This window comes from Ciconia boyciana, chromosome 1 (assembly GCF_034638445.1).
Source record: "Ciconia boyciana chromosome 1, ASM3463844v1, whole genome shotgun sequence".
NCBI lineage: Eukaryota > Metazoa > Chordata > Aves > Ciconiiformes > Ciconiidae > Ciconia > Ciconia boyciana.
In genome coordinates this window covers 1,557,568-1,570,239 of record NC_132934.1, presented here as the reverse complement: position 1 = coordinate 1,570,239, position 12,672 = coordinate 1,557,568, and the positions used below count along the sequence as shown (strand labels likewise).

Genomic DNA, 12,672 nt, shown 5'->3' with positions numbered 1-12,672 from the left:
TGTGCCTTGGGTGCCAGGAGGGTTTGCGTGAAGCAGAGCAGTTTCCACGCAAACCTAGGCTGGTCCCAGCACCTCTCTGCTCTCACGTTAAGCTGGGTGAACAAAACCAAGGAGGAGAAGTTTTTGGTTGAAGCAGAACTGGTGAGCGGCTTCTTGCTGGAGGAGCCGATCGTTGAGGAAGGCATTGCTGCCTCGGGGCAGGAGAGATCCAAACCTGCCCTTTCGGCTGCGACGGTGGCCGTCAGGAGGAGAAGCCAGGGTCTGATCCGCTCTGGTGTGGCCCGTGCTGGAAGTCTCCCTGCAGAGAGAAGGGCGGTTTGCGATGTAATCCTAGCTAACGGATGCCACGACCCTTCTCCTAGGCGCTATGCATACCCACCTTCCAACTCCTAGAGCAGCCCAACGGCCTTCAGAACCACCCCGACACCGTGGACGACCTCTTCCGACTAGCAGCCAGGTACCCACGCTCTCCTGCCGCCTTCTCCTGCCGCGCGAGGACACCCCGACCCCTCTCTCCTTGTGGAGGGGTCCCCGCGCACCCGTGGGAGCGCTCCCGTCTCCGTGGGCGAGCGGGAGGAGGCAGAGTCCCGCCTTCCCATCGACGCACGGGGGATAGGCAGGGTGCGGGGAAGGCAGGCAAGCGCCAGTAACGTCCGTCTGTCCTCTGCCGGGCCAGGTTTATCCAGCGCAGCCCCGTCACCTTGCTACGCAGCCAGGTGATGATCCCCATCCTGCAGTGGGCCATCGCCGCCACCACCCTGGATCACCGGGACGCCAACTGCAGCGTCATGAAGTTCCTGCGTGATCTCATCCACACCGGGGTGGCCAACGACGTGAGTGACCCGGTTGGGGGGGGTCTTCCTCCGCGGAGCCGGGGATGCCATCCGCATCGGCGTTTGTCACCGCCGTCCCCTGCAAGGGCTGTCCTCCTGCCGTAGCCAAGCCGGCTGCGGTTACTCCGCGGCTGGGAGTTGCTCCCAGAGCGAGGAGCAGCGTGTCCCCGTCCCCAGGCACTGCTCACCCCCCCCCCTTCTTCTTCCTCCCGCAGCACGAGGAGGACTTCGAAGTGCGGAAGGAGCTCATCAGCCAGGTGATGAACCAACTGGGCCAGCAGCTCGTCAACCAGCTGCTGCATACGTGCTGCTTCTGCCTGCCGCCGTACACCCTGCCCGACGTCGCCGAGGTGCTCTGGGAGATCATGCAGATCGACCGGCCGGTGAGAGGGACGGGACGTCCCCCGAAAGGGCGCAGGGGGGGTCCGGGCTTCAGCCCTGAGCCGTCCCGGCGTGCGCGTGGGCAGAGCCAAATCCCAAAGCCAGGACCCGGGAGCTGGGTTTGGCTCCGCGTCCTGAGTTTCTCCCCTTCTCTTGCTTCCTTGCAGACGTTTTGTCGCTGGCTGGAGAACTCGCTGAAGGGTTTACCAAAGGAAACGACGGGAGGAGCCATCCAAGTCACACACAAACAGCTGACGGACTTCCACAAGCAGGTCACAAGGTGAGCGTGCCGGTGTGCCGGAGCGGGGCAGGGTGCGATGCCGGGCGGCACACGGCCGCAGCGCCGGCATCTCTTTGCACCCTGGTGTCCTACAAGGCTCAGTCCTACCTCCTGCTTGCCACGGGTTGTCCTCCGGCAGCCCCAAAGCGTCTCCGCAAGAGCTGAGCGTGCTGGTGGGACGTCACCCCCAGCCCCTGCCCGTGCATCCGCTCGGATGTCTCATCCGGGGTGTTCCCGGTACAACACGGGCTGCGGAAAGCCTTGCTTTGGAGGGCACGCGTTGCCTTTTCCGTCACTGAACAGGTTTTTCTGCTCTTGCCTGAGCCCTGCCGAGCCGGCGTCCCTCCCCGCCGGGGCGCAGGCAGCTTTCGCAAGCCACCCGGCCACCCGCCCGCCCTCCATCTCCTCGGCCCTCTGAGTCACCGGCTCCCGGCCGCGCCGCTCCGACGGCCGGGTCCTGCCCGGGCCTGCCGCCGCGGGCCGCGTCCGCTCCCGAGCGAGAGCGGGATCGGCCCGGGCAGCCGGCTGCGAGCCGCTGCCCGCTGTCCTCCCCGTGAGCAGGGTCCCCGGCTGGCTGGGGGACATCGGCCGCTCAACCCCCAAACGCTCCCTTGCCCTCGGTCTCGGCGAGCAGCCAGCCCAGGAAAAATCCTGGAGCCCGAGGCTCCTGCTGGGCTCGTCCCCAGGCGTGGCTGGCTCCTTTCATCCAGCCACCGCCGTCGTGGCACACGGGTCCCCTCCGGGGACCGTCCCGCAGCCGGTCCCGTGGGCTGCCGAGCCCGTTTTGCCCCGATGGTTGCCCCTGCATCTCCCCCAACATCTCGGAGCCGAGCTGCCGTGTTCCCGGCTCCCGGTCCCCACCGCCATGGGAGGTGGGCGGAGGACACCTTCCCCCTGCTTCCCAAACGTCCCCCTCATGTCACCCCCTCATGTCACCCCCTCATGTCACCCCCTCATGTCACCCCCTCATGTCACCCCCTCATGTCACCCCCTCATGTCACCCCCTCATGTCACCCCCTCATGTCACCCCTTGTCTTGCAGCGCTGAGGAATGTAAACAAGTCTGCTGGGCTCTGAGGGACTTCACCCGCTTGTTCCGATAGCTCCTGCTCCGGCACGGCGCCTGTCTCCCAGGTAAGAGCCAGCGCCGGGACCACCGGTGGCCGCAGGGCCCGTGACCCTGCTCCGCGGCAGCTTTGGCGGGACCACGGGCCGTGGGGCTGCGACGCCGTGGCCGTGCCGGCCCGGGAGAGGCAGGTGGGAAGGAGGACTGACCCCTCTCTCCCCCCCTCTCCCAGGAATGTCTTTAATTAGAAGACAGGAAACGAAGAAAACCAAGAATGTGTCCCACAATCAGCAAAGTTCATGGTGGCCGAGGGCTTTCACTCGCTCCAGCGCGTCCCACCAGCCAGGAGAGCCGGGGCCGGCGCCGCCTGCACGCGCAGGAGGACGGCTCGAGGATCCCGCTTTCCCGGCGGATTCGCTTCCCGAATATCGGCTACCGAAACACGAAAACAAACCAACGGGGGAAAAAGAAGAAAAAAAAAAACAAACCAAAACCCGAAACAAACAAACAAAAAAAACCAACGCAAAACCAAACCACCGCCAGACACCGGAGGAAAACAGATTTGCCCGGCAGCAAAACAAGAGTGTGAAGTAGAAAACTTTCCGTGAAATGGAAGAAATTAAAGAAATTAATGGAAGAAATGGAAGAAATTAAAATTATTGCAGGAAAGATGGGAGTTTAAAATAGGTTTTGGTAAAACCCAGTGGCTGCAGGGTCTGCCCCTCTCCCGTCCCGGGCAGGAGGGGGACGCCGGGGCTCTGCCCTCCCCGAGCCCGCTGCGTCCTGCCTGGTGGTGACCTCCCGGAGAAGACGCAGGCGGGACGGACTGTTTAAATATATATATTATATATTTTTTTTTTTTCTTCTTCTTCTTTTTGAGTTTGGTTTGGGTTTTTTTTTTTGGTTGGTTTGGGTTCGTTGTTTTTTTTTTTATTATTATTATTTTATTTTGGTTTTATTCGGTTTATTTTAAAGTTGGACCGTACCGGGAGGAGACGGCTCGAGCGAGTGCAGGGACGGGGCTGGGAGAGCCGGCGCGGGGCCCGCGGGCACGGCTGGGGCGCATGCTGTTCCCTCCGGGGGTGTGTAGCCATCTCGAGAACAATAAAAACAAGAAAAAACTGAAAAAATAAATTAAAAACCCAAGTCCCGACCTGGTTCTTCTCTCAGGGCCGTGTCTGGCTTTGCTTTTTGGCTGCCCTGAGCTGCGCCCCTGCCCCGGGCACCCAGCCAGCCCCACTGCTGCTGGGTGCCCCATCCCTGGGGGGGGGGCGGGTCCAGGGCGGCCCCATCTTGGTCCCATTTTTGTGCCGTTTCCCCCCAAAACTTGTGGGTGCTCCGGGGAGGCGGGTCTGGCTTCTCCTCCCGTCCAGCCCCATTAAAGCCACCCTGGGACGGGCGAGCGTGGCCCCGTCCTCCCCTGGAGCGCCCGTGGGACGCGGCGGGTTCTCGTCAGCGGCAGCTCCGGGGGGACGGGGACGGGGACGGGGACGGCTCCACCAGGATCGGGACCATCCCAAGGGGCTTCGCGGTGGCGGTGTCGTGGGTGGCCCACGTGTCCCCCGCGTCCCCTCGTCTCACTGGGGCAGGGGACCGGGCGGCAGCACCCAGGGTCCGGCGGCGGGGCCGGGCTCCGGCTGCACCGGCGGCAGCCGCTGCTGGTTCTGCCAGAGCTGGTGAAGCTCCTTGAACTGCTCCACCATCTTGTCCTTGAGGTCGGGGTGGGAGATCTGCAGGGGGATGCTGTCGGCCGACCAGGACAACTCTCCCGAGAACATCTCCAGCAGCAGCCGCGCCGCCACCGGCACCACCTGCAAGAGCCCCCCACCGCGTCGGCACGGCACGAGGACACCCCCGCCGGGGACAGCCCGGGGCGTCCCCGTCCCTGGGACCCTCGTCCCCTCACCTGCACCGTGATGAGCTTTTTCTCCTTGGGCTTCTGGTCGGGCCACTCCTCGCCGAAGCAGAAGAAGATCTCGAAGGGAGGAGGGGTGGTGGTTTGGCCCTTCTGGAACAGGATGAGGCCTGCGGGGCCAGACGCCACGGTGAGGGGCAGCAGCCGTCCCACCGCCATCCCAGCTGGTGTCCCCCGTGCCAGCTGATACCCCGCGGGCCGGCTGCTGTTCCCCACCCCAGCTCATCTCCCCGTCCCAGTTGGGTCCCCATGTGCCACCTGGTGTCCCCCCATGGAAGCTTGTCCTCCCATCCCAGCTTGGTCCCCCCATGCCACCAGGTCCTCATGTGCCACCTGGTGTGTCCCCCATGGAAGTTTGTCCCCCCCATGGCAGCTTGGTCCCCCCATATCACAAGGTCCCCATGTGCCACCTGGTGTCCCCTCATGGAAGCTTGTCCCCCCATGGCAGCTTGGTCCCCCCATGCCACCAGGTCCCCATGTGCCACCTGGTGTCCCCCTCGTGGAAGCTTGTCCCCCCATCCCAGCTTGGTCCCCCCATATCACAAGGTCCCCATGTGCCACCTGGTGTGTCCTCCCATCCCAGCTTGGTCTCCCCATGGCACCAGGTCCCCATGGGCCACCTGGTGTGTCCCCCATGGGAGCTTGTCCCCCCATGGCAGCTTAGTCCCCCCATGTCACGAGGTCCCCATGTGCCACCTGGTGTCCCCCCATGGGAGCTTGTCCCCCCATGGCACCAGGTCCCCATGTGCCACCTAGTGTCCCCCCATGGAAGCTTGTCCCCCCATCCCAGCTTGGTCCCCCCATGCCACCAGGTCCCCATGGGCCACCCGGTGTCCCCCCAAGCCAGGCTGACCCCTCCATCCCACCCGCTGTCCCCAAGGGGCACAGGGGACAACCACCCCAGCCTCCTCTCACCGTTGAGGAACCCCTCGAGGCTGAAGAGCTTGGTCTTCTTCTCCCTCTCGATGGGGTTGGGGCCAGCGTGGTGGGCGGCACAGGGCCCTGTCCAGAAGACCTTGCACTGGCAGAGGCGGATGGCGTAGATGTCCTGGCCCTGCAGCTCCAGGATGAGCCCACGGTCCAGCACGTCCAGGAGCTGGTGGGTGTAGAAACGCTGCTTCTCGTTGGGGATGGTGTCGGTGGCGGGGAAGCGGACCTGCTCCAGCGTCAGCGGCCCGAAGAGCTCCACCTGCTCCTGCGTGGGCTCCAGGCTGCTGTGGAAGAGGCGGCAGCCGTGGGGGTTGCTGATGGTGAGGACGCAGACCTGACGGCCCCGGTACTGGAACTTGATCTCCAGGTCGGTCACTGCCGAAGGGATGCGGCCGTGAGCTGCCCGCCGGGGACCACGCCACGGCCACCCCCGTCCGGCCACCCCGCACCCATGGCCACCCCATCCAGCCACCCCATGGCCACCCCATACCCGTGGCCACCCCATCCAGCCACCCAACACCCATGGCCAGCCCTGCCCAACCACCCCATGGCCACCCTGCACCCATGGCCACCCCATCCAGCCACCCAACAGCCACCCAACACCCATGGCCACCCCGTTCAGCCACCCCATGGCCACCCCGCACCCATGGCCATCCCTGTCCAACCACCCCATGGCCACCCAACACCCATGGCCACCCTGCACCCATGGCCACCCCATCCAGCCACCCAACAGCCACCCAACACCCATGGCCACCCCGTTCAGCCACCCCATGGCCACCCCGCACCCATGGCCACCCCTGTCCAACCACCCCATGGCCACCCAACACCCATGGCCACCCCGTCCAGCCACCCCATGGACACCCTGCACCCATGGCCACCCCATCCAGCCACCCAACACCCATGGCCACCCCGTTCAGCCACCCCATGGCCACCCCGCACCCATGGCCATCCCTGTCCAACCACCCCATGGCCACCCAACACCCATGGCCACCCCGTCCAGCCACCCCATGGACACCCTGCACCCATGGCCACCCCATCCAGCCACCCAACAGCCACCCAACACCCATGGCCACCCCGTCCAGCCACCCCATGGCCACCCCGCACCCATGGCCACCCCACACCCATGGCCACCCCATACCCATGGCCACCCGGTCCAGCCACCCCATGGCCACCCCGCACCCATGGCCACCCCACACCCATGGCCACCCCATACCCATGGCCACCCCCGTCCAGCCACCCCATGGCCACCCCGCACCCATGGCCACCCCACACCCATGGCCACCCCATACCCATGGCCACCCGGTCCAGCCATCCAACAGCCACCCCCTCCCCATGCCGAGGCACCCCCCACCCCTGCCCACCCATGTTCACCCATTCCACGGGCATTCCCCACCCACCCCACAGCCCCCCCGTGCCCCCCCGCCCCGGGCCTTACGCGGCAGCATGTGGGGGCTGATGAGCAGGTTGGGGATGACGTGCTCCATGGGTGCCAGCGGGCAAGCGGCCGGGGGCCCCAGGGTGCCCAGGGGGGGGCCCGCCTCGGCGAGGGCGGCGGGGGGCAGCTCGGGGGTCCCGTGGGTGCCCCCCACCTCCCCGAGGAGCAGCGCCGGGGGGGGCGGTGCGAAGGGCCCCGGGGGGCAGCCGCTGCCGAAGGGGGGGTCCTCCTTGGGCCAGGGGTAGGGGGGCAGCAGGTCCCCCCCGTGCGGGGTGTCTGGGGCACAGCGTGGGGTCAGGAGGGTGGCCGTGGCCCCCAACCGCCCCCCGAAACCGCCGGGTGGGTGCCCCCCACCCACCCGACACCCCCCACTCACCATTGATGCTCAGAGATGTCATCTTCTGGAGCTGTGGGGAGGAGAGCGGGGCGGTTATGGGGTTGGGGCGCAGGGAACCCCCCCCCCAGGTGACCCGGTTTGGGGTCCCCCACCCTGACTCCCCCCAGGTACCTGGCTGACGTCCTCCTCCCCGCCACAGCCGTAGTCGTCCCCATCTGCAAGGGAGAGAGGGGGCTGGGGGGGCTGGGGCTTCGGGGGGTGCAGGGGAGGTGGGGGTGCTGGGGCATTGTGGGTGCTGGGGCTGCATGGGGTGCTGGGTCCTTGTGGGGTGGGGGACTTGTGGGGTGCTGGGTCCTTGTGGGGTGGGGGGACTTGTGGGGTGCTGGGTCCTTGTGGGGTTCTGGGTCCTTATGGGTGTGGAGGATGCGTGGGGTGCTGGGTCCTTGTGGGGTGGGGGGACTTGTGGGGTGCTGGGGCATTGCAGGGTGCTGGGGACTTATGGGGTGCTGGGTCCTTGTGGGGTGGGGGGGACTTGTGGGGCGCTGGGTCCTTATAGGGTGGGGGGACTTGTGGGGCGCTGGGTCCTTGTGGGGTGGGGGGGACTTGTGGGGCACTGGGTCCTTATAGGGTGGGGGACTTGTGGGGCGCTGGGTCCTTGTGGGGTGGGGGGACTTGTGGGGCACTGGGTCCCTATAGGGTGGGGGGACTTGTGGGGCGCTGGGTCCTTGTGGGGTGGGGGGACTTGTGGGGCACTGGGTCCTTATAGGGTGGGGGGACTTGTGGGGTGCTGGGTCCTTGTGGGGCGCTGGGTCCTTGTGGGGTGGGGGGACTTGTGGGGCGCTGGGGCATCGCTGGGTGCCGGGCACCGAAACCGCTGCGGCTTCACGGGGCGCCAGGTCCCGGCAGGGTGCTGGGACCCCACGGGCTGCCCCAACGCCTCCCCGAAGCCCCCCGTCCCCCCGTCCCCCCGTGGGTGCCCCCCCCACCCACCCACCCGTGGGTGCCCCCCGCGGTACCTGCGCCCTCGGCCGGGCCCTCGCAGACCTCGTAGACCTTGTAGGGCCGGAGCGGGGTGGCCTTGGTGCCGTCGAAGAGCAGGCGGAACTCGCGGCTCTTGTTGAGGGCGCAGCGCAGGGTGGCCTTCCACTTGGCGGGGTCCGGCTCGTCCACCCCCTCCGTGAACTTCCCCGTCTCCTGCGCCCACGCCTGGGGGGCGGAGGGCGCTCGGCACCCGGCACCCCGCCCCGGGCCCCCCTGGCACCCCATCGCCCCGTCCCCTGTCACCCGTGTCACCCCCTCACTCCCGTCCCCTGTCACCCGTGTCACCCCATCGCCCCGTCCCCCTTGGCACCCCATCGCCCTGTCCCCTGTCACCCGTGTCACCCCCTCGCCCCGTCCCCTTGGCACCCCATCGCCCTGTCCCCTGTCACCCGTGTCACCCCATCGCCCCGTCCCCCTTGGCACCCCATCGCCCTGTCCCCTGTCACCCGTGTCACCCCATCGCCCCGTCCCCCTTGGCACCCCATCGCCCTGTCCCCTGTCACCCGTGTCACCCCTCACTCCCGTCCCCTGTCACCCATGTCACCCCATCGCCCCGTCCCCTGTCACCCGTGTCACCCCATCGCCCGTCCCCCTTGGGACCCCATCGCCCGTCCCCTGTCACCCGTGTCACCCCATCGCCCTGTCCCCTGTCACCCGTGTCACCCCATCACCCCGTCCCCCTTGGCACCCCATCGCCCCGTCCCCTGTCTCCCGTGTCACCCCATCGCCCCGTCCCCTTGGCACCCCATCGCCCTGTCCCCTGTCACCCGTGTCACCCCATCGCCCGTCCCCTTGGCACCCCATCGCCCTGTCCCCTGTCACCTGTGTCACCCCCTCACTCCCGTCCCCTGTCACCCGTGTCACCCCATCGCCCCGTCCCCCTTGGCACCCCATCGCCCTGTCCCCTGTCACCTGTGTCACCCCCTCACTCCCGTCCCCTGTCACCCATGTCACCCCATCGCCCCGTCCCCTGTCACCCGTGTCACCCCATCGCCCCGTCCCCCTTGGCACCCCATCGCCCCGTCCCCTGTCACCCGTGTCACCCCCTCACTCCCGTCCCCTGTCACCCATGTCACCCCCTCACTCCCATCCCCTGTCACCCGTGTCACCCCATCGCCCCGTCCCCCTTGGCACCCCATCGCCCTGTCCCCTGTCACCTGTGTCACCCCCTCACTCCTGTCCCCTGTCACCCATGTCACCCCATCGCCCCGTCCCCTGTCACCCGTGTCACCCCATCACCGCTATCCCATGTCACCCATGGCGGCCCATCACCCCCATCACCCCTGTCCCTTGTCCCCCCCCACCCCATCACCCCCATACCGTGTCCCCCTTGGCACCCCATCCCGTGTCACCCGTGTCACCCCATCACCGCTATCCTGTGTCCCTCATGCCAGCCCATCACCCCTGTCCCCCTTGTCACCCCCATCCTGTGTCCCCCATGTCACCTCATCGCCCCCATCACCCCTGTCCCCCCATCACCCCCATCCCGTGTCCCCCTTGTCACCCCATTGCCCTCGTCCCGTGTCACCCCATCACCCCTGTCTCCCTTGTCACCCCATTGCCCCCATCCCCCCATCCCATGTCCCTCTTGTCACCTCATCATCCCCATCCTGTCCCCCATCACCCCCATCACCCCCTTCCCTGTCCCTCTTGTCACCCCATCACCCCCGTCCCATGTCACCCCCCATCCCCCCACCCTCTGTCCCCGTCGTCACCCTGTCACCCCCATCCCGTGTCCCCGTTGCCACCCCATCTCCCCTGTCCCCCTTGTCACCCCATCACCCCATCCCCTGTCCCCCCATCACCCCCGTATCACGTCCCCCTTGTCACCCCGTCATCCCCCCCTCTGTCCCCGTTGTCACCCTGTCACCCCCATCCCGTGTCGCCCTTGTCACCCCATCACCCCATCCCCTGTCCCCCATCACCCCCGTATCACGTCCCTCTTGTCACCCCACCATCCCCACCGCCCCCCTCCCCCTCGTCACCCCCCCCGCCCCCCGTCCCCGCGTCCCCTTTGTCACCTTGAAGATGGTGTCGTGGTCCTGGGGGGCGGGGGGGTGGCGGGTGGCGTGACGCCAGGGGATGGCGAAGCGTCGCCGCTCGGGGTCCAGCCACTGCAGGCCCGGGTAGCGCCGGCTGCTGACCTGCGCCACCAGCCAGGGCTTCAGCCGCACCCGGCGGGGCGGGGGGTTCATGGCGGCTCTGCGGGGGGACGGGAGGGCTGGGGGCACCGCGGCACCCGCAGCCCGAGGCGGGGCTGAGGCCTGGCCGGCTCGTGACACGTGTGAGAAGGGTCTGAGGCCTGGCCGGCTCGTGACACGTGTGAGAAGAGGCTGAGACCTCGCCAGCTCGTGACACAGACAGGGCTGAGGCCTGGCCAGCTCGTGACACGTGTGAGAAGAGGCTGAGACCTCGCCAGCTCGTGACACAGACAGGGCTGAGGCCTGGCCAGCTCGTGACACGTGTGAGAAGAGGCTGAGGCCCGGCCGGCTCGTGACACGTGTGAGACGGGGCTGAGGCCTCACCAGCTCGTGACACGTGTGAGAAGAGGCTGAGACCTGGCCGGCTCATGACATGTGTGAGACAGGGCTGAGGCCTCTCCAGCTCGTGACACGTGTGAGACAGGGCTGAGGCCTGGCCGGCTCATGACACGTGTGTGCAGCTGTGACAGGGCACCCATGGGTGCTCCCCCCCCCCCCAGGCCTTGAAACAGGAACCGTGTGTCGTCCCCCCCCCCTACGTCCCCCGGGGCCGTGGGGTGGGGTCAGAGCCGGGGTCCCCCCCCCGTGATGTCCCCGCCTGTCCCCAACGTCCCTGCCCGTCCCCGGGGGCGGGGTGGGTGGGGCCCCCCGAGCCCCCGCCACCCTGCGTGGGTGGGGGGTGTCACCCTGCGCCCCGAAAGCAGAAGCTGCGGCTGCTTTGGGGAAACAAAACTGTCACAGCAGGGATGGGGACACGGGGGGGGACAAGGGACACGGGGGGGACGAGGGACACGGGGGACACGGGCACGGACCCCACGGGGGCGGGGGGGGCTGCACCCAGCCGGGGACCCCCGAGCCCGGCCGGCACGGGGAGAGGGGACAGATCCTGCGCCCCGTGGGGACAGCGGGTGACGGTGCCCACGGCGTCAGGGTCCCCGTGGGGCCAGGGCCACGGTCCCTATGGGGAGAGCGGGGTCCCCGTGGGGTCGGGGTCCCCGTGGGGACAGCGGGGTCCCTGTGGGTGCAGGGTCCTGCTCCCCACGGGGAGAGCAGGGTGGGGTCAGGGTCACGGTCCCCATGGGGACGGGGACGGGGGGTCACGGTCGCCGTGGGGTCAGGGTCACGGCGGGTGCTGCGGGGCCCGTGGGTGCCGGCAGAGCCCCGGCTGCTGCCACCCACTCAGGGATGCCCACGGCACCCACCCCCTCCACGGGGACCCACCCCGGGGCACGCACCCCACGGGCACCCATCCCACCGGGACCCGCCCCCACGGGGCACGCACCCCACGGGCACCCACCCCATGAGCACCCATCCCACGGGGACCCACCGGCCGAGACCCCCACCCCCACGGCCACGGCGGACCCCGGGCGACCGGTACCGGGACTCACCTGCGCTCCGGGGCCGCCGCCGCCGCCGCCGCCCGGCGCTTCCGCACGGCGGGGCCGGGCCGTGGGCGTGGGCGGGGCCGTGGGCGTGGGACGAGACCGGCCCCGCCACCGCCCCCGGGACCGCCCTGGCCCCGACCCGCCCGGGGCGGGGCCCGTGTCCCCCCCTCCCGTGTCCCCCCACCCGTGTCCCCTCATGTCCCCCCTCCCGTGTTCCCCACCCGTGTCCCCTCATGTCCCCCCACCCGTGTCCCCCACCCGTGTCCCCACTCGTGTGTCGTGTCCCCCCCGGTGTCCCCCGTGCCGCCCCCTTGTGATCGCCCCCCCGCAGCAACGGCAGACACCTCATTAACATATGCTTTACATACCTTTGCATACCCACGCCACGTGACGCGCGGGGATGCCCAGAGTGGGCGGGCTCCCCACCGGGCTGTGATTGGCCGCGCTCCCTGTCGCTCATCCACGTGCCCCGCCCTCCCTTCGGCCCCGCCCCTGCGCCGCTCCCCGCCCACCCCCACCCCCTCCCCTCCCCGGCGCCGTTGCCCGGCAACGCGGAGGCGGTAACAATGTAGCGGGGCGAGGGGCGGGGCGAGAGGCGAGGGGCGGGGCGAGGGGCGGGGCGAGACCCCCCACGGCGCCGGGCGGGCCCCGCCGCGTTTGGGGACCCCCCGGGGACCCCCCCCCCCCCGGGTGGGGGGCGGGGGGGGGGGTGGGTGCGGGTGGGTGTCGCGTCCCCCCCCACGAGCGCCCGTGGGGACCCCGGGTGACAGGCGGTGGCCCCGCGCCGGGGCCCGTCGCTCCCCGGGGGGACTTGGGGGGGACGGACCCAGGGGCACCCCGGAACCGAAGGGGGTCCCGGCCCCGCGCCC

At 68.7% G+C, this 12,672-nt stretch overlaps 2 protein-coding genes across 4 annotated transcripts in view; one reads left to right on the top strand and one right to left on the bottom strand.

The window, feature by feature from the left end:
* Window positions 1-3,048, top strand: part of TNPO3 (transportin 3) — a 42,518-nt gene extending 39,470 nt beyond the window's left edge. The window contains exons 18-23 of the mRNA XM_072856614.1: window positions 363-457; window positions 677-833; window positions 1,049-1,216; window positions 1,382-1,494; window positions 2,536-2,627; window positions 2,792-3,048. Coding sequence (XP_072712715.1) covers window positions 363-457; window positions 677-833; window positions 1,049-1,216; window positions 1,382-1,494; window positions 2,536-2,596 — 594 coding nt within the window. The 3' untranslated portion in view covers window positions 2,597-2,627; window positions 2,792-3,048. The remainder of the gene's footprint in view (window positions 1-362; window positions 458-676; window positions 834-1,048; window positions 1,217-1,381; window positions 1,495-2,535; window positions 2,628-2,791) is intronic.
* A 181-nt stretch (window positions 3,049-3,229) lies between these two features.
* IRF5 (interferon regulatory factor 5) lies at window positions 3,230-12,252 on the bottom strand. 3 transcript variants are annotated; one of them, XM_072856647.1, is made up of 9 exons: window positions 12,172-12,252; window positions 10,239-10,419; window positions 8,193-8,382; window positions 7,348-7,391; window positions 7,216-7,246; window positions 6,840-7,115; window positions 5,390-5,779; window positions 4,466-4,584; window positions 3,230-3,653 (listed from the first exon to the last, which is right to left on the bottom strand). In XM_072856647.1, exons 1-9 carry the CDS (start codon window positions 12,177-12,179, stop codon window positions 3,504-3,506), a joined length of 1,389 nt encoding a protein of 462 aa, XP_072712748.1. In that variant the 5' UTR covers window positions 12,180-12,252; the 3' UTR covers window positions 3,230-3,503. The 3 variants fall into 3 exon arrangements, with proteins under 3 accessions (XP_072712748.1, XP_072712728.1, XP_072712739.1); XM_072856627.1 differs by having other exon boundaries at window positions 3,518-4,370; XM_072856638.1 differs by lacking the exon at window positions 12,172-12,252 and adding an exon at window positions 11,807-11,858 and having other exon boundaries at window positions 3,518-4,370.
* Window positions 12,253-12,672: the final 420 nt, after the last annotated feature.

What these genes read in the sequence shown, in the direction of transcription:
- IRF5 (XM_072856627.1), bottom strand. An exon ending in GGGCCCGGCCGAGGGCGCAG is followed by an intron (nt 7,392 to 8,192) that starts GTACCGCGGGGG and finishes TCTCCCTTGCAG; the next exon opens with ATGGGGACGACTACGGCTGT. An exon ending in CAGCCCCCACATGCTGCCGC is followed by an intron (nt 5,780 to 6,839) that starts GTAAGGCCCGGG and finishes TCCCTTCGGCAG; the next exon opens with TGACCGACCTGGAGATCAAG.